This window comes from Lepisosteus platostomus, chromosome 15 (genome assembly GCF_059453375.1).
Source record: "Lepisosteus platostomus isolate fLepPlt1 chromosome 15, fLepPlt1.hap1, whole genome shotgun sequence".
Taxonomy (NCBI): Eukaryota; Metazoa; Chordata; class Actinopteri; order Semionotiformes; family Lepisosteidae; genus Lepisosteus; species Lepisosteus platostomus.
In genome coordinates this window covers 18148962-18168154 of record NC_142625.1, presented here as the reverse complement: position 1 = coordinate 18168154, position 19193 = coordinate 18148962, and the positions used below count along the sequence as shown (strand labels likewise).

The 19193-nt window shown below is 43.4% G+C and overlaps 3 protein-coding genes across 7 annotated transcripts; 2 read left to right on the top strand and 1 right to left on the bottom strand.

The window, feature by feature from the left end:
- The first annotated feature begins 851 nt into the window (after nt 1-851).
- On the top strand, nt 852-9940 carry slc35h1 (solute carrier family 35 member H1). 4 transcript variants are annotated; one of them, XM_088608179.1, is made up of 10 exons: nt 852-958; nt 2257-2456; nt 3691-3841; nt 4706-4769; nt 5792-5864; nt 6444-6612; nt 6825-6908; nt 7349-7524; nt 8297-8426; nt 8881-9940. In XM_088608179.1, exons 2-10 carry the CDS (start codon nt 2346-2348, stop codon nt 8997-8999), a joined length of 1077 nt encoding a protein of 358 aa, XP_088464305.1. In that variant the 5' UTR covers nt 852-958; nt 2257-2345; the 3' UTR covers nt 9000-9940. The 4 variants fall into 4 exon arrangements, with proteins under 4 accessions (XP_088464305.1, XP_088464304.1, XP_088464303.1 ...); XM_088608178.1 differs by having other exon boundaries at nt 865-1081; XM_088608177.1 differs by having other exon boundaries at nt 865-1119.
- Nucleotides 9941-10969: 1029 nt separating this feature from the next.
- On the bottom strand, nt 10970-13249 carry LOC148648116 (heat shock 70 kDa protein). The gene has a single exon (XM_088608173.1). The coding sequence runs from the start codon at nt 13222-13224 to the stop codon at nt 11281-11283; it is 1944 nt and encodes a 647-aa protein (XP_088464299.1). The 5' UTR covers nt 13225-13249; the 3' UTR covers nt 10970-11280.
- A 1118-nt stretch (nt 13250-14367) lies between these two features.
- LOC148648115 (heat shock 70 kDa protein-like) lies at nt 14368-18703 on the top strand. 2 transcript variants are annotated; one of them, XM_088608175.1, is made up of 3 exons: nt 14368-14512; nt 15316-15605; nt 16355-18703. In XM_088608175.1, exon 3 carries the CDS (start codon nt 16368-16370, stop codon nt 18285-18287), a length of 1920 nt encoding a protein of 639 aa, XP_088464301.1. In that variant the 5' UTR covers nt 14368-14512; nt 15316-15605; nt 16355-16367; the 3' UTR covers nt 18288-18703. The 2 variants fall into 2 exon arrangements, with proteins under 2 accessions (XP_088464301.1, XP_088464300.1); XM_088608174.1 differs by having other exon boundaries at nt 14427-14560.
- Nucleotides 18704-19193: the final 490 nt, after the last annotated feature.

Genomic DNA, 19193 nt, shown 5'->3' with positions numbered 1-19193 from the left:
ACAGAACAGGTACTGGTAGTACAGGACAGGTTATTCTGCTCTTAAAAGGTAAAATATGAATACAAACAGAATCAATTATAAAGTACACAATGTGTCATTTGGATTTTTAATCCTCTGGTCAATAGGTTTTGAACCATTTACTGTGAAGACCACTCTTTCTCAACCCCTACAATCCCCAGAAAGCTGATGTACTGAAATCCACTTTCATTACTTTTAGTCAAATCCAGTCACTTCCAAAGCCATTTTAAAAATATTTCAAGTAGCAAACCCGAAAGCTATCTTTGCTGTGTCACAACTGACATGTCTATATTTTGCTCATATTTTATGATAAACATTTTTCTAGAAAATAGGGAATTACAACACGTTGTGTAGCAATTGCTCATGTGATGAGATATACAACATAAAAACATACATCCTTAGGAAAGGTAAATTAAAGTGGTATAATTTTGTAAGCACAGAAAAAAAGGAAATACAGCAAACTGCCAAAGTGCTCCTATTTTATTAGTAAGATTTTACAAGTTACAGTAATATCTATTTTATGGTTTTATCCCTTGTTAAAAAAAACGTCTTGGATTGTGGTTTTCATACAGTCAGAGATGCATCATTTCTTTCAGAAGTCAGATTTGCCCTTTTAATATAAAACGCTCAAACCGTTAAGAAAGGATGAGAAGGTACAGTATTTATTTATTTTTTGGTCCTAAACAATCTGGGACTTTCCTTAAACTAAGAAAGAGGAAGTACTGTAAAGTGTCGCACCAAAGCTGCTGTATCTTTGCTGCCGTAACCAGCAATGGCGGCGGCGGTAGGTGGTAAACGTCTTGCCGTAACCATACTTATCGCGGCAGCCCTTCCCAACATGCTTTGCAACGGCAGGACACGTCAGAATACGTTTCTCTTCATGCCGGTAACGGAGCTACGCATGTACTGTACCTGAAAAGAGGACTAAACTTTAAACATTGTACGGTAGTTTTTACGGTGGTTTAATCACTTCTTGTGCTTACGCGCTGTTACAATGATAATAACCTGTATTTAATCGGTTGTACGGCCTAACGGGGTATCACGAAAGGAAACAGCTGCTGCAGTAAGTACTTGCATTAATTTGCCCCACCTCTACAACAGGTAAATATTGGTGCACAGCGATTTTTTTATATTAGTAGTATGGTATAATACGTTTTATATTCCTTGATAAGACTGTGGTCATTTTTTAAACTTAGCGTTTTCTACTCATGAAAGAACTACTCAGTGTCCGAAATGTCCCTGTATCTGCCTGCTGGCAGTGTGACTTGTAATGTGGAAACCGGGCTACAGCTTAAGTTCACTAGTTTTAATTACTTTATGGGACAAATAAGGATGCTATAGGTTAGGGTGATAAAAATAACTGTGAGTGAACAGCATCGGTCAATTATTATCCGACACTGGTGAATTGTCATTCACTTCGGACTTTTACAGCGGGCCGATAAAGTGTCCGCTATCGTGAGTTTAGCACTGTATCACCTGTAAATAAGAGCTCGGTTTGCACAAGTAAAGCCAGACCGCAGTGCTGTTTTTTTTTTCCACCTGCTCCCTTTATGTCCTGAATGGTTTCAGAGTAGTTTCAATGTAGCACGTACTGCTCTATCGTAGGCCACTCTTGACGTCCTGCTCCTAGGGAGACAAACGGGCCATGTCCCTCTCGATTCCGGATTGAAAGTCTCTCTGCCGTCATTACTCATCAGTCTGGGGCGGACTAATGCGGCTTCTCACAGAAATTCTTCCCTTCCTCTCTTCTGAAACCCTCCTTAGGAGGTCACTCTTTAAAGCCCTGGCTTTCTGGTCTCGATAGACAGTAAAGTGCCATACTGTATGTACACGTACGCGCTGATCTCTCGGGACATACACAGTACAACAGACAACCCTACACAGTGTAGACAACAGGAACAATAAATCTATTGTGGAAAAATAAATATGTAGTAGTGAGATAGGGGGGTAGACTATGTAAGAAGTGCTGAATGCAGAAGTGTATTGAGTCTGGGGCCCTGGCGTTAGGGGTTGTTGAGGATGCACACTGCAGTGGGGTAGAAGCTGGTCTTGAGTCCAGCGGTCCTTGCTTTGACAGTGCGGTACCGCTGGCCAGAGCACAGTTTGTGGCCGGGATGGTTGGGATTGGGCTTTATTGCGATTAGCGGATGGTGTTCCCCTACTCTGGGCTCGAGTAGGGGCAGAGTGACACTGCGGCGCAAATTCCCTTTCCTGATGCCCTCATGACCTGTCCTTCAGCGGCAGCCGGGTGAGGAGGAGACGAGCGCACCGGACGAGACGCCATGGCCTTCCTCTCCCGGTGCGGCTCCTAACGCGCAGCGGCGGCCATGGCCCTGCCCCTGCAGCTCCTGCTGAGGGCTGCCCGCACAGTGGGCCTCGTTCTCTTCTACTACGCCTTCTCCATCGGCATCACCTTCTACAACAAGTGGCTCATGAAGGTAGGAGGCTGAGTGAACGCGGGGCGGCCCCGCCGATAGCGTGTACTCGATAGACGTCTCCCAGCCTGAAAACACGATCAAGTAATCGATTTATTCCATGCTGAAAAAAAGAAGAAAGAGAACACAACGTTTCGGCCGTGGAGCCTTCTTCAGGTGTGACACGTTGTGTTCTCTTTTCTTCTTTTTTTTCCAGCATGGAATAAACCTATTACTTGTTCCTTTGCAGCCTACGCATGCTGACACAGCTACCCACCTAAAAACAAGATCGGCCAGGCTGGGCAGTGCTGAATTGTTCCTCTCCTGCCAAGTGGATCTCGGCTTGCGAGTGAACCGCCTCCTGAGATGTGCGGAAGCTTATTAGCATTCAAATGTTTTGCATTCAAATGTTTTGCATTAAAATGAGACAATATTGCATTGAAACAAGATACTGCTTGTGTTTAAATTAGATAATGTTGCATTTAAATGAGATGTTTACAAGAAATGATATAGTGATGCTCACACGTGGCCAGCAACAGGACTCTCTTCATAAACGTTTCTCTCTGTGAGCTGTGGCTTGTGTGACGTCCTCTTTACACTGACACAGAAACGCAGTCTGTTTCTCCTTCCCTTCAAATGATACATTTTCCCCGCATTTTGCTGTGTAATTCCAAATTCAAATATATTTGATGTAAGCACAGGCTAAAAGCTTTTGAGGGTTTTATGCTTAAAGATTCAACAGTCGACCAGCAATAACAGTAACAGTAAGGCAACCGTAGGTGTAAGTGTATTCCGTTCAATGTTTAAAGATGAGTCTCACGTACAGTGGTGTAGCTGTTTTTCAGCAGTTTCACAATAAGAATAAATCCATGACTAAATACTTTTCTATCGCTCCTGTGATTGATAAGCTAGGTTCCCAAAACTGTACAAAGGAAGACACAGGGCATCCCGTGATGCCAGTATTGATTTAGTATGACAATTTTGTTTTAATGTAAAGTGACAATAGAATTAGTCACTGTTAGTTGCAGTTGTGTATCTGCCCAGGTCATAAGCTGACAAGCACATTTTAGTCTTTCTGTTCTTTGCTGTTGACCTGTTTGCTGGCAGTCAGTTTCATCTGTGAAGCTGCTGAGTAACAGAGGTAAATACTGTGTACACGGGCTTCTCCATGCCCTGGCCTGCCTGCTCAGCCTCCTCTGCGATGGCACGCTGCAGGGCTGCCCGGGGCTCACGTGTGTGTGTTCCTCTCTCTTGGCAGGGCTTCCACTTCCCCCTCTTCATGACGCTGGTGCACCTCGTCATGATCTTCTGCCTGTCGGCTCTGACTCGCTCCGCCATGCAGGGCTGGACAGGCAAGCCCCGCGTGCTGCTGTCCTGGACACAGTACCTCACCAAGGTGGCTCCCACAGGTGCGGAATGTGGCTCGAGCCCCAGCAGCGATGAGGCGGCTCCCTGTACACAAGAGAGGAGATAGATCAACGCGTTCATGATGTGTGATGGCTCTCTTGTTAACGTTCACGTTCATAATAGAAACAGTTTGCTTTCAGAAGATGCTGAAAGGTGTTTCTGTGTCAATATAAATTTGATTTAAGGGATCTCTGTTATTGCCTGGCTCCTGCATTCCCAGAGACCTTCAGACTTGGGGAAAAGCCAGTCCAGTAGAAGCTTGACAAGGGAATGAGTGCCACACTGCTCGGATGCAGCTCCTCTTTAGCCCAGAGTTTGTTCAGCAGAGTGCAGCTGCTCGTCTCTAAGACGTGTTGTGCAGGCTGTTCGGGAGTTATCACACGTTGGGTAAAGTCCAGATCTGGATGGCATTGTTCTCTGAGGACTTTGGCCTTCTTTCCCACTGGACTGCTCCGAGAAACACTTTATCTAGGATGTTTTACTGAGCAGTAAGAGTTCCCTATCCTTATTTATTGAATATTATTAATTATTTATTGAGACTATCCTTATTTATTGAATCGTGAACTAGATCCATATGGTTATACAATAGTGAAATCTTTTTTAGCTATACTGATGCTTTAATGAATTAAGTACATCTGTTGAAGCTAGATGCTTTTTTTAATTAATCTGTTACATTTGATACATCATATGTGAATTTAGTGGGTGCATAAAATTGTACTTGGTTTGTATTCGTTATTGTGCCATTTTTTGTCATTTACTAATTTTTCAATTGGCAGTCTGGAATGCCTTGAGCTAGTGGAAGAACAGAAGTGAGGATATGATGAGGATATCATTTTCTTTTGTTGTTTTTTTTTTTTTTGTCTTAGCTGTGGCCACGGCCCTGGATATTGGCCTGTCCAACTGGAGCTTTCTGTTCATCACCATCAGCCTGTAAGTCTGGGGGGCTGAGCTGGGGTAGTAGTAACATGTGACACACCATGACTGTGGGAATGCCCCATCATGCGTTATTTTCTTAAAATTGGACATTCCAAAGTTACTTGTTTAGGGTCAGTTTTCACCCCAATATGTCTTTTTCCAGCTGGGTGGAATCTGGAATAGTAATTAAGAACACAATATGAGTTGGTGAGAATATAAAGACCTGAATGCAAATGTGTCTGAGAGAGAACATGGCATACAGGCACAATTTAAGAGAGTCTTCATTATCCCCAGAGGGCAAGTTGATTTACAGCAGCAGTGTTGGTATACAGATGGATAGAAGAAATAATATGGCTACAGGTTTGAATGAGAACTTAAATCTGGTGAGTTTGGAGTTGGGGAGTCGGTATCTGCGTTCTGATGGGAGTAACTGGAAATGCTAAAACAAGGGGTGTGGAGGATCGTCGCAGATGGAATTTGCTTTATGCAAAACACGTGTACAATAGATGGAGGAGAGGGCTGGAAGATCAGCACCAACAACCTTCTGACACATTTTCATGAGGCTGCCCAGTTTGTTCTTGCCTCTCAGATTCAGGTTGCCAAACCAGCAGATCAGGGTAAACGTAACGGATTCAAGGAAGGACCGATGGAACAAAATCAACAATGAATTATCGACCTTAGAATACTTCAGCTTCCTTAAGAAAAAAATATACTGTTGTCCTTTTTCGAGGATCAAGTCAACATTTCCTGTAATGTGGGAGTTGGCTTGGAAAACCTGCACAGAGCACTGAAGTCAACAGTCTTTAAAGCTGTGAGGATGGGCTCTTTGTTTTCCCATTTAGCAGTGGACAGAGTCCTTGTCCCTCAAAAATGAAATAATTCATAATTCGTCTCGGGGAACTATTTTGGGGAAGGGGGACAAATTATTTATTTTTTTATTACGAAACCTGCTGATTTGATAAGTGTTGTTAAAGTGACAGGTGTGGTAATGCCGTGTTGGAAATAATTGATGTCCATTCCCTTTTCCTTCATTTCAGGTACACAATGACCAAGTCTTCAGCTGTTTTGTTTATCCTCTTCTTCTCACTTGTCTTCAGACTAGAGGAGCCGGTATGTTTGCCCTCAGGAAAAAATATGGAGGCTGTGACAGTGCACCAAACTATTAGTATAATGAACACTTGCAATAGTCAAGACTGTGTGTATGTTTCTTTGTTTGGGAAGGATTTAAGCATAGGGAATTCTTACTTAACAGATCATTTTAAACCTGATGTTGAGTAGCTACTTCACAAACTGTTATAATTTAGTTTGATCATTTTAATTGCATGCCTGCAGTATTGCAGTGTGTCCTCTGTAGAACATGAATATATTAATGGTAAAAAAATAGAAATTGTGCCAACCTTTAAAAATGCATTAGTCCCTTGTGTTCTTTAGTGTGTATAGGTATTTGTTTATTAGGAGATAAACTAGAAGTGCACAAATTAAGCTCATAATGAGGTAAAGGAAGATACAGATTTCAGAAAAAATTAATAGAACATCATTGATTGCTTCCAAGAGCTGTACAACCTTACTTCACAACTGCTACATGCTCATGGATGTAAAAGAGCACAGTACTGGGCGGTTTGGATGCGTTTGTGATCAAGCCATACTTGTCTTCATTGCCTGTGGTTCTGACCCTGTCACTGCCTGCAGAACCCATTCCTGATTGCAGTAGTGCTCCTGATTGCCAGCGGTCTCTTCATGTTCACTTACGAGTCAACCCAGTTTAACATGGAGGGCTTCGTGCTGGTTTTGTTGGCTTCATTCATTGGAGGAATCCGCTGGACCCTCACGCAGATCCTCATGCAGAAGGCAGAGCTGGGTGAGTTACTGAGCCCAGAAATGCTACGCTAATCCTGAAGGTGCTGTCATAGACACAGTGTGCTGTTAGGCTGTTGCACTACTGCGTTGTCCCACTGAGACACAGAAGAGCACTTCACTGAATAGTCAAAATCAGAATGTGTTTATTTAACTTCCCCAGTACAAACAGCTCTGCTTACTAGTCTGTTGTGTAAGGGGGCTGTTGTTTTGCAGGATTGCAGAACCCAGTGGACACCATGTACCATCTGCAGCCCCTCATGCTTATCGGACTCTTTCCACTCTTCCTCTACAATGAAGGTAAGATGGTGCCCTCCAGTGGAGTAGTCAAGCACTGGTTCTGAAGGGAGGAAGGATCATATCTGTGTACTCTGTACTCTTTCTTTCATATCAGTGAACTGAACTAGTCCTTTAATAATTTGATAGATCAACACAGTTCTATTAATATCACTGTTCTCCTTTCTCCTTTAATTTGTTTGATGTTTGGCAGGTATCTCTAAAAACAGAAAAGGCTTGTTAAAATGTTAGTTGCAATATAAGATCTGCTGTTGCTTCTGTTCATACACTTTTTTTTCCCCAGAGATAATTGTTACATTTTATCACCTCCCTGTGCGATATCACCGGGTGTGTTTATGAGATTAGTAGGATTATGAAGAAAGTTTTTTATTTTCATATCACTGTATGAAGTATTTACGATCAGGTTTGATCTGCAGTTGATTTGTGAATGAATTTTTCTCCAGGGCTGAGTCTGTGTGTGTCTGTCAAGCTGTTCCGGGTCAGTGAACTGCCCCCCCTGCTCTACTCCTTACTGACCTTGTCTGTAGGAGGGTGCCTGGCTTTTGGGCTGGGCTTCTCCGAGTTCCTGCTCGTTTCCAAAACCTCCAGCCTCACCCTCTCCATCGCTGGCATCTTCAAGGTGAGCCAATGACCAGTGTCTCTCACACACTCCGAACTGAGTGGGAGGAACATTGTGTGGGCACAGCAACAGGCACCACAATACTGTACAACACACGTGTTGCTTGAGCACATTCCAGTATCTTAGCCAGTCAGTGCAATTTCTGTGGGTGTCAGATGCATACAGATAACCGAGAAATAAACTGTCCAAATATGGAAAGAACATGTAATAATAATTCCTTACACTTGTATAGCTCTTTTCTGGACACTCCACCTAAAGAAAGTGCTTTACAGGTAATGGGGGCTCCCCTCCACCACCACCAATGTGCAGCCCCACCTGGATAACATCACTCACCACACATCAGCTATCAATGAGGAGGAGAGCAGAGTGATAAAGCCAATTTATAGATATCGATTATTAGGAGGCCATGATTGGTAAAGGCCAATAAGAAATGTGGCTAGGATACCGGGATAACACTATTTAAGTAGTGTAACATTAGTGTAACACTATTAAGAATGAAATATGTTGAGATCCACAGATTTTTTGTACACGGTGTGTGGATTAAATTCTAAACATGCCAGTGTTAATGGGATGTTTTATCCATAACTTTGAACGATTCATAGGATGGCTCCAGAGAGTGGTGTGCATATTTGTGGATATTTCTTTAACAGTATTAGGTCAATATAGGTATTATAGATCGGAACAAACCATTGCTTGTTTTCTTCAACCTTACTACTTGTTCTTTAATATTCAGAATGTCTGCTGTGTTCACCTTTCTCTCCTTTGTCCACAGGAAGTGTGCACACTGCTGCTGGCTGCAGCACTCATGGGAGACAGGATGAGTCTTGTTAACTGGTTGGGCTTTGCCGTCTGTCTCTCGGGCATCTCTCTTCATGTGGGGCTCAAGACCTATTACTCCAAGGGTAAGGGATTTCTCTTGATTTGAGTATGTAGGATTAATATTTCTTGTATAAAATGGCTGTCAAAGCTGCAGAATACCAAACAACCTTTTTTTTTCCTCTTCAATACAGAAATCAAGAATGTAAAGTCCGTAAACACTTAAGGAATAACAAGCTCCTATGATCTCCATCTGGCCTGAATAGGGTGCTGAACAGGGTGCTGTTTAGAGCAAAAAAGGATCGGTCAAAATCAATAAATTCCACTCTTGATTTATTTTTAATTTTTTGCTGTTGACCCCTTCTACTGTCTTGAGAAGTTTGGCTTCAAACTCACTGCAGAATTCAATCTTTTTGTCCTTTTCTTTCAAGAATACGGACATCCTAAATGTGGGTTCTGCTGTCTCCTGTGGTTTGATTCTTAGGGCAGGTTGGCTTTTCCAGCATTGCCTCGGTAATGTTAACAGCCTGTGTCTTGCAGGAAAGGTCTCCCAGAGCCGACTGCAGACCAGTAAAGGTGGGGCTCCTGAACTGGAGCTGCCCCTCCTGCACCACAGTGAAGGAGAAGAGGAGGGTGATGAGCGGGAGATCGTACACTGAGGAAGACTCTGCCAGGATCATGTCTAGCTTGGTACGGTGAAGAGTCTTGCAGGCTCCCGATTTCAGGACCCTGAGAAGAATTTTTCAGTCATAGCTTGTCCGCCCCTGTGCTGGACAGATGTCTCTGAGCCCTGGATAACAGGATTTGAACAGTCTGGGTCTTGAGTCTGTGTCCATTAGATAAACCGCAAGGCACTTTGCTGCTTGGTTGGGATTTTGCCTTATAATGACTTAAATGCCAAAAATGGTAACTAACTGTAGGCCTGGTCTGTGTGGCAGATCAGGTGCTGACTTTCACATTTTGCCATTATTACTTTCAAGTACAGGGGACTGGTTTTACCAAGGCTAAACCATTTTTCTCTCCTGTATCCAATTACCTCATTTTATTGGTGAGTGTTTTTAAGTGGAACCAGAGAAATTATAGATATTTTTTTGCTGCTGTTAAATGTAAGTATGAGAAATGATACTTCACAGAAAGTATAAACCTTGCAAATACAATGGTGATTTGCTATTATGTTTATTTGCTTTTGTCTGATTTTTACCTCTTTGCATGTATAACTGAACTGTGATAGATCTATATCAAGAAACATCGATCAATTCTGATGTTTCATTATCACAACCATTTTAAAATTATTTTTTTAAATGCGCAGTTTAAGTTATAATCTGTCTTTTAAGAGAATATTGCCAACCAGCAAATGTAATGTTTTAGCACTCTTGAGAATGTCAGATTTTGTTTGCCCGCCATTGGGCAGAGTAATAAGATTTTTTGTTTCTTTTCCGAATCAGATAGCAACTGTAATGAAGGGCCAATTAGATTTGTGTCTCTTTAGCAAGACTTTCATGCTTGCAGCTGAAGCAAAGACGTTCCTTAGCAAGGTTGCTGGTTTTATTGGTTTCATTAAAAAATAAACCTGGCATAACACTGGCACCATCATATGAGAGCACTGTGTTGTGTGAGCTGTTTTCTTATTCTAGATTTAACAGCACAGACAGATCAGACAGCACAAGCCTGAGCCCCTTTCCTTACCTGTGAGGTAGTGAGAGCAGTAATATGTGCTGGGTTGGAGATATTCAGAACTGCATTTATTTCCAGATGTTGTCCTTACTGGATTTACTAAGATTAAAGGTCCAATGGGCATCTGTGGCAGGATGCTTTATGGTTATTTTAAAATAGAGGGGGCCATGTTAGAGAATGGAGATAGTAGTAGTGTTGGTCAGAAAGAGACAATTCCATTGCACTGGAAGGTGAACTAATTACAGTAGGTTATGCCAGTAGTATTCTTTTCCTATTTGGGGTTAAACGTCGTAATTGGGTTAATGTGACATTTTAGTGGGATTTTTTTAAACAATTGGCACATGGGAAAATAAGGTTCTCCTACATTCTTTCTGACACTTGGTTATAGGCTACATAACCTTGTTGCTTTACAGTATTTCTTTTGTGCTGACCACCAAACACCATAATACATCATGGGCCTTTTGTAATTTAAAAAGATTGTGCTGGATATGAGTAAAAAACGTTTACTTAATACTTTAGAGCTTAACCTCAGACCCAGCTGTAAAAAAAGTCAATTTGATTCCCTACCTAAAAAGCAGAACAGCAACATTTGTTTCTTCATTACTGACCCCTTCTGTTGTAAGGTACTATAACAGGTCAATTTGACAATGTCTACATCAGGATAACTATAATCCACATAAGGCAGCTTTCAAAGAGCGGTCATCCCACAAAATAATACAATATAAATCTTTTCACTGCAGACACCTGTGGAGGGCATGTTCTCTGGTCAGACGAATGAAACCCTGTACACCACAATGCATAATTGTGAAATATATTTTACCTGAATGCAGGAATTTCATGGAGGGCAACACAAGTTCTGTTGCAGAGCGTATTTAGGTCTAATCCAGTGACCCCCATTCCACCCTGCCATCACTTCCAAAGGTTGTATGCTGCAGGAAACAACCCACACTGAAGGTTCTGTTAATTGTTTTATTTTAGGAAAAATGAAATGCTGTGCTTGGATTTACAAATGAGAAACATTTTAAATATAATACAAAAACATACATCTGTACACAAAAAGGAAATAAAGTACACAGATTTAAGAGACAACAACATTTGAAGATCACGAATGAATCCACAATTTCTATAACAACTAATTGCTACAGTTATGGAACAAATGTTTCTTCAGCAATGTTTGCACAACTTTCTTTGAAAGTTCTTAGCAGCAGGCCTTGTCATCACATTCATGTTTACAACCTTCATACAACTTTGCCTGTATCAGTTCTTTTAATCCACCTCCTCAATGGTGGGCCCCTGGGAGGCATTCCCTGAGCCTGCCCGTGCTTGGCTACCACAGCCTCCTGCTGGCATGCCTCCTGGCATCCCTCCCTGGTACAGCTTGGTGATGATGGGGTTGCAGACTTTCTCCAGCTCTTTCAGCTGGTGCTCGTACTCCTCCTTCTCTGCCAGCTGGTTGTTTTCCAGCCAGGCAATGGTTTGGTTGCATTTCTCGACAACCTTCTTCTTGTCCTCCTCGCTGATCTTGCCTTTCATGTTTTCATCCTCCACACTGCTCTTCATGTTGAAGGCGTAGGACTCCAGGGCATTCTTGGCTGCGATCTTCTCCCTCTGGGCATCGTCGTCTGCTTTGTACCTCTCGGCGTCCTGCACCATCTTCTCAATTTCCTCTTTGCTCAGCCGGCCCTTGTCATTGGTGATGGTGATCTTGTTCTCTTTGCCAGTGCTTTTGTCCACTGCAGACACGTTCAGAATGCCATTGGCATCAATGTCAAAGGTCACCTCGATCTGTGGCACCCCTCGTGGGGCAGGGGGGAGACCCGTCAGCTCAAACTTGCCCAGAAGGTTGTTGTCCTTGGTCATGGCTCTTTCCCCTTCGTACACCTGGATCAGGACACCAGGCTGGTTGTCTGCATAAGTAGTGAATGTCTGGGTTTGCTTGGTGGGAATGGTAGTGTTGCGCTTAATGAGGGCTGTCATGACTCCTCCTGCAGTCTCGATGCCCAACGACAGTGGAGCCACGTCCAGCAGCAGTAAGTCTTGCACATTCTCAGAGGTGTCGCCCATGAGGATGGCTGCCTGCACAGCCGCACCATAGGCCACAGCCTCATCGGGGTTGATGCTCTTGTTCAGCTCCCTGCCATTGAAGAAGTCCTGCAGCAGTTTCTGGATCCTGGGGATGCGAGTGGAGCCTCCAACAAGGACGATGTCATGGATTTGAGACTTGTCCATCTTGGCATCTCTGAGTGCCTTCTCAACAGGCTCCAGGGTCCCTCTGAAGAGGTCGGAGTTCATCTCCTCAAAACGAGCCCTGGTAATAGAGGTGTAGAAGTCGATGCCTTCATACAGAGAGTCGATTTCGATGCTGGCCTGAGAGCTGGAGGACAGGGTTCTCTTGGCTCTCTCACATGCAGTGCGCAGTCTCCTCAGTGCTCTTTTGTTCTGGCTGATGTCCTTCTTGTATTTCCTCTTGAACTCTTCCACAAAGTGGTTGACCATGCGGTTGTCAAAGTCCTCCCCACCCAGGTGCGTGTCCCCTGCCGTGGCCTTGACCTCAAAGATCCCGTCCTCAATGGTAAGGATGGACACGTCAAAGGTGCCGCCACCCAGGTCAAAGATCAAGACGTTGCGCTCTCCTCTCTTGCCCTTATCCAGCCCGTAAGCGATGGCAGCTGCTGTGGGCTCATTGATGATTCTCAGCACATTCATTCCAGCAATAACGCCGGCGTCTTTGGTCGCCTGGCGCTGGGAGTCATTGAAGTAGGCAGGAACGGTGATGACGGCATTGGAGACTTTCTGTCCCAGGTACGCCTCGGCAATCTCCTTCATCTTAGTCAGGACCATAGAGGAGATCTCTTCTGGGTAGAAGGTCTTATTCTCTCCTTTGTACTCCACCTGCACCTTGGGCTTGCCTCCATCACTGATCACCTTGAAGGGCCAGTGCTTCATATCCGACTGCACAACAGGGTCTTCATACTTCCTGCCAATCAGCCGCTTCGCATCAAAGATGGTGTTATTGGGGTTCATGGCCACCTGGTTCTTGGCTGCATCTCCAATGAGCCTCTCCGTGTCAGTGAAGGCCACATAGCTCGGGGTGGTCCTGTTGCCCTGGTCGTTGGCGATGATCTCAACCTTGCCATGCTGGAACACCCCCACACAGGAGTAGGTGGTGCCCAGGTCGATCCCAATAGACACTCCCTTGGGTGCAGACATTCTTGTAGTTACTCTGTAAATACACAGTAACTTTTACTGTTAAAATCATCAAGGTGCATAATACATATTTATAATTGTAATTTACAAATAGAGTGACGTGACCTTTCTCTATGAATAAGATGACCAAATAAATAATAATTTAACATTTTATAAATAATTTACATTCACAATTTGAGACATGGGTTTTAAATCTGCACTTAAACATAAAAAAATGAATTTGTCCATTAAAATCCCTGGGTGGTGTTCATAAAGTGTTAACCCTGCCGTCCGGACTAAATTACACACAGGGCACATTTACTATAACCTCACATTTTACACATGGGAGGAAGCTACTTTTAACACTTCTGAAGTGGCTCACCGAGCAGCATAACGTACTGCAGCTTCACTGCATAGCAGACTACACTAAAAAGTGAAAATTACGAGATTATCTCCTCTAGTCAAATAATCATGTCATCGTAATCCTCCTTTTCACCACGCTAAACGGCTTGTAATTATTCGTTTTCTGTGTTCGTACAATGAAAACTACCAAATGACCACAGACAGTAATTAATTTGTATGCGTAGTATTTGACGCTTTGAAGTTAAAAGAAAATCAGATAGACGTCGGACAAAAACAGACAGCTCTCTCTGAATATAAAAAAAAATCAACTTCGCAGTGTATTTATAATCTAAACAGGATTACAAAAGAATAAAAAAGTGTTATGTCTTTATGAAATATTTAATCGATTGCGTGCTATAGTCGGGTGCTATTACGTTACTCGCCAAGGTACAATTCAACACACGATAAACCATTCTTGTTTTACAAGTTACCGTCAGCAAAGGCACCAATACCAGCAGAATTAAAACATCACCACTTTTCCTATTTTCTTTTATCAACTACGTTGTCATACAAATATGAATCCATTTAAATTAGACACTGAAAAGTCCCAAGTCGTACGCATCATTGTTTAGAATAAAGTTTCTAATGTTGCGCAGTATCTTACCGTCTGTTCGTCTCCACTAAAGCTCCCTGATCAGCTCCTGTCCGGCGCAACTTCAGGTCTCCAGTGTACTTGACTCTGGTACTGTACGTACTGTAGCCGCAGCCTGGCTTTTATCTCGCCATCCGCTGTTCCAGAATCCTCTGGTAAAGTCATGACCAATAAAAACGCACGTTTTTGTTTACCTTGACAACAGTAGCCATGTGTGTCTCTGACGACGAATCAAGGCGAACCGTTGAGAATGTTCTCGAAAGGACCGGAAGGTACTGACGAATCGGAGCGCCGGCAAGTGTACACTTTCCAGAAAAGGTAACCAATGAAACAACACGGTTGGAGCTGAACTAAGTCATTCATAACGTACAGACCTCAAATCGTTACGACGAACTTACTGTTAATTAGTGATCCCAGATTAATAAGTGTCCGCCTCCACAGATATTGAATTTGCTTCTGTACTTATAGTGCTGAATTACTGTGTTAAAGCGCTGTTCTTCGTTACACCGAGAAATTCATTCTTGATCAGTCTGGTAATTTATCTCAAATGACAGGAAACTTGAAAACGTTTTGTGTCTCGTAGCGTCACCAGTTGTCAAACCCCAATTTTAAACAAAAAATGAATCAAGACCAACATATTCAGAGTTTAGGAAAACATGACCTACAGTTCCAAAGTTTTATAATTTACAGTACATCCAACTAAATCTTAGAACAGAGAATGAACGAATACTACGACTTAATGTATTGAGATCCTCACTACATAAATCTATATTTTCACCACCAGGACTACTCCTGCAAATAATAATAATAATAATAATAATAATAATAATAATAATAATAATAATAATAATAATAATAATAATGTGATGATAGCTCCACTCTTATTTTCATCAATTTCCCTACGGGATTAATAAAGTATTATCTATTTGTATCTCTTTTATGTGACAAATCAACAACAATCGTTTTGTTTTCTTGTCGTTATAAGAGAACACATCTCCGATAAAAAAGAAAAGTCGTTAGGAAGGTTAAAACTTTAGGTGAATGTGCCTGGAGCCTAAAAGTACAGTCACTTCGGTTTATCTTTGCGGATAAAATACTTTTTTTTTCCTTTTTTTAATAAGCTTTACGAGAGAATCGCACCGAGCTCATCGGTCGCGGTAAGAGCCGCGGACTCGCACCGAAGCCCCTGGATGTTTCTGCGGCGCCGCTGCCCGGGGAGAGACGGCGAAGCGCGGAGAGCTGACTGGATTGTTCTGGAAGCGGGGCGCTGGGAGTCTTAAACCAGGGCGAGACGCCGCTCCGCTCACACGCCAGAGCGCAGCGCTGAAGCCCAGACGGACCGACCGAGAGGAAAGCACAGCCTCCCAACGAAGCGCCCGTCCTTAACCCTTAGGAAGAGGAACGGCTTTTTGTAAGTTCATCTTGCTTTTCTGACTTTGTCGTTCTTGAATTTCATGACATCGTGTTTTAGACCTGTAACTTTAGGAATACAAGAGATCCGTCCGGTTCAGGGTGTATTCATTTTGGACTTTTTGGACCTATTTCTGCCTCGGTTTGCGTTGCTTTTGTCCGTTACTACAGAGTCTAACGCAGAACCTTGTCGTTTTTATATTTGTGTGCGAAAGAAATAAATGGGGGTTTCTGATTTGAAATGCCCAGCGAGATCGATCTGTTTGATTTGGTACAATGTTCACTTGATTACATTGACCTTGGGCATTCTTCTTTTTCAAGTCGAGGATGATAAAAATGTAATCATTTCAATCGATTTCAATAATCCATAGATTAAACAAGTTAATTAAACTAGGTAAATGCACTACGTTTTCAAATACAGACTATATTTATTTATTTATACAATGATTTAATGGCGAGGTGTTTATAAAGAAAAATCAAAATATTGCAATAAATTGTGACACTTTCTTGTAGCCACACGTAAATATTAGAAAATATTTTTCTTAATTATAGTTTTATAATTGAAGTATAAATTAAAACATTCTATTTGTTTCATTTTTATAATGCGATAGCAGTCAGTTTTGAATAGTTGCTAAATCTCTGAAAAAGTACCTAAAATATTTATACCAATTTGGAAAAAACATAGAGGCTTCACTTACTTTTAAAGACCGCACTGCTGACCCAGTATTATCCTTGTCTGTTACTGTACAGAGTGACCAGAAAAATGTCTGCACCCAAGGGAGTGTCTATTGGGATCGACCTGGGCACCACCTACTCCTGTGTGGGGGTGTTCCAGCATGGCAAGGTGGAGATCATCGCCAACGACCAGGGCAACAGGACCACCCCGAGCTATGTGGCCTTCACTGACACGGAGAGGCTCATCGGAGATGCAGCCAAGAACCAGGTGGCCATGAACCCCAATAACACCATCTTTGATGCGAAGCGGCTGATTGGCAGGAAGTACGAAGACCCTGTTGTGCAGTCGGATATGAAGCACTGGCCCTTCAAGGTGATCACTGATGGAGGCAAGCCCAAGGTGCAGGTGGAGTACAAAGGAGAGAATAAGACCTTCTACCCAGAAGAGATCTCCTCTATGGTCCTGACTAAGATGAAGGAGATTGCCGAGGCGTACCTGGGACAGAAAGTCTCCAATGCCGTCATCACCGTTCCTGCCTACTTCAATGATTCCCAGCGCCAGGCGACCAAAGACGCCGGCGTTATTACTGGACTGAATGTGCTGAGAATCATCAATGAGCCCACAGCAGCTGCCATCGCTTACGGGCTGGATAAGGGCAAGAGAGGAGAGCGCAACGTTTTGATCTTTGACCTGGGTGGCGGCACCTTTGACGTGTCCATCCTTACCATCGAGGATGGGATCTTTGAGGTCAAGGCCACAGCAGGGGACACACACCTGGGTGGGGAGGACTTTGACAACCGCATGGTCAACCACTTTGTGGAAGAGTTCAAGAGGAAATACAAGAAGGACATCAGCCAGAGCAAAAGAGCACTGAGGAGACTGCGCACCGCATGTGAGAGAGCCAAGAGAACCCTGTCCTCCAGCTCTCAGGCCAGCATCGAAATCGACTCTCTGTATGAAGGCATTGACTTCTACACCTCTATTACCAGGGCTCGTTTTGAGGAGATGAACTCTGACCTCTTCAGAGGGACCTTGGAGCCGGTTGAGAAGGCACTCAGAGATGCCAAGATGGACAAGTCTCAAATTCATGACATCGTCCTTGTTGGAGGCTCCACTCGCATCCCCAGGATCCAGAAACTGCTGCAGGACTTCTTCAATGGCAGGGAGCTGAACAAGAGCATCAACCCCGATGAGGCTGTGGCCTATGGTGCAGCTGTGCAGGCAGCCATCCTCATGGGCGACACCTCTGAGAATGTGCAAGACTTACTGCTGCTGGACGTGGCTCCACTGTCGTTGGGCATCGAGACTGCAGGAGGAGTCATGACAGCCCTCATTAAGCGCAACACTACCATTCCCACCAAGCAAACCCAGACCTTCACTACTTATGCAGACAACCAGCCTGGTGTCCTGATCCAGGTGTATGAAGGGGAAAGAGCCATGACCAAGGACAACAACCTTCTGGGCAAGTTTGAGCTGACGGGTATCCCCCCTGCCCCACGAGGGGTGCCACAGATCGAGGTGACCTTTGACATTGACGCCAATGGCATTCTGAACGTGTCTGCAGTGGACAAAAGCACTGGCAAAGAGAACAAGATCACCATCACCAATGACAAGGGCCGGCTGAGCAAAGAGGAAATTGAGAAGATGGTGCAGGACGCCGAGAGGTACAAAGCAGATGACGATGCCCAGAGGGAGAAGATCGCTGCCAAGAATGCCCTGGAGTCCTACGCCTTCAACATGAAGAGCAGTGTGGAGGATGAAAACATGAAAGGCAAGATCAGCGAGGAGGACAAGAAGAAGGTCGTCGAGAAATGCAACCAAACCATTGCCTGGCTGGAGAAGAACCAGCTGGCAGAGAAGGAGGAGTACGAGCACCAGCTGAAAGAGCTGGAGAAAGTGTGCAACCCCATCATCACCAAGCTGTACCAGGGAGGGATGCCAGGAGGCATGCCAGGAGGAAGCCAGACCCAGGCAGGGTCAGGGCCCACAATAGAAGAGGTGGATTAAGAGGACAAGACTGATCCATTAATCAAAAAAAAATGGACTCTTCAAACAGAGTGCTGTGAGAATGATGGGGGGGGGGGGTGTTTGTGTGAGCATCATATGATTTAGCTGAATCCATGTGAATGTTTGGATTTCACATCTCATATACTGTCAAAGGCTGGTTGCCATGCATAATTTAATTTTGGCTAAAACTTCTACTACATGTTCTGCTGTTTAATTTTGTGGGAACAAGGGAGTGTGTGGAAGTAGTATTGAGTAGTATAGCAGTAGTATTGTGGTTGGAGATAATTTGTCTGCACTTGCTACACTTTTTCCAACAAGTATTGTTGTTTGCTATGTTGCCAAAAAGTACTGTTCAGAAATTCATATTCTGTAAATGTTCTTTTGATATTTCTTTAAATAAATCTCTTAAAAATATATTTTATTGATAAGTTTGCAGTGTTTTGGAATTGACTCTGGTCTAGATATGGGATTAGAGAATTTTCTTCACATGGTGATGTATTGAGCTCAGGTTCAGCAGCAGTACATACTAGTTTCAGCAATACATAATTTCTAACCACTTTATCTGATTTACAATTGTGGGGAAGCTGGAACCTATCCTGGCAAGCAACATGCGCAAGGCAGGATACACCCTGGATGGGACACTAGTACCTTGCAGGGCACACACACAGAGACATGCACACACAATAAGGTTTGTTTTCTCAGAAGCCAGCTAATGTATCATATATCTTTGATTTATGGGAGGAAAGCAGAGCACCTCAGGTGTGGGCTAGAACCTAGGACCCCAGCACTGCCAGGCAGCAATGCTAATCAGTATGTAACCGTAAATCCCACATAATACCCAGCTGTTGTGTTAAATGTACGCCACTTAAAATGACTAAATTCTAGATGTCTATTTAAACACTAGAT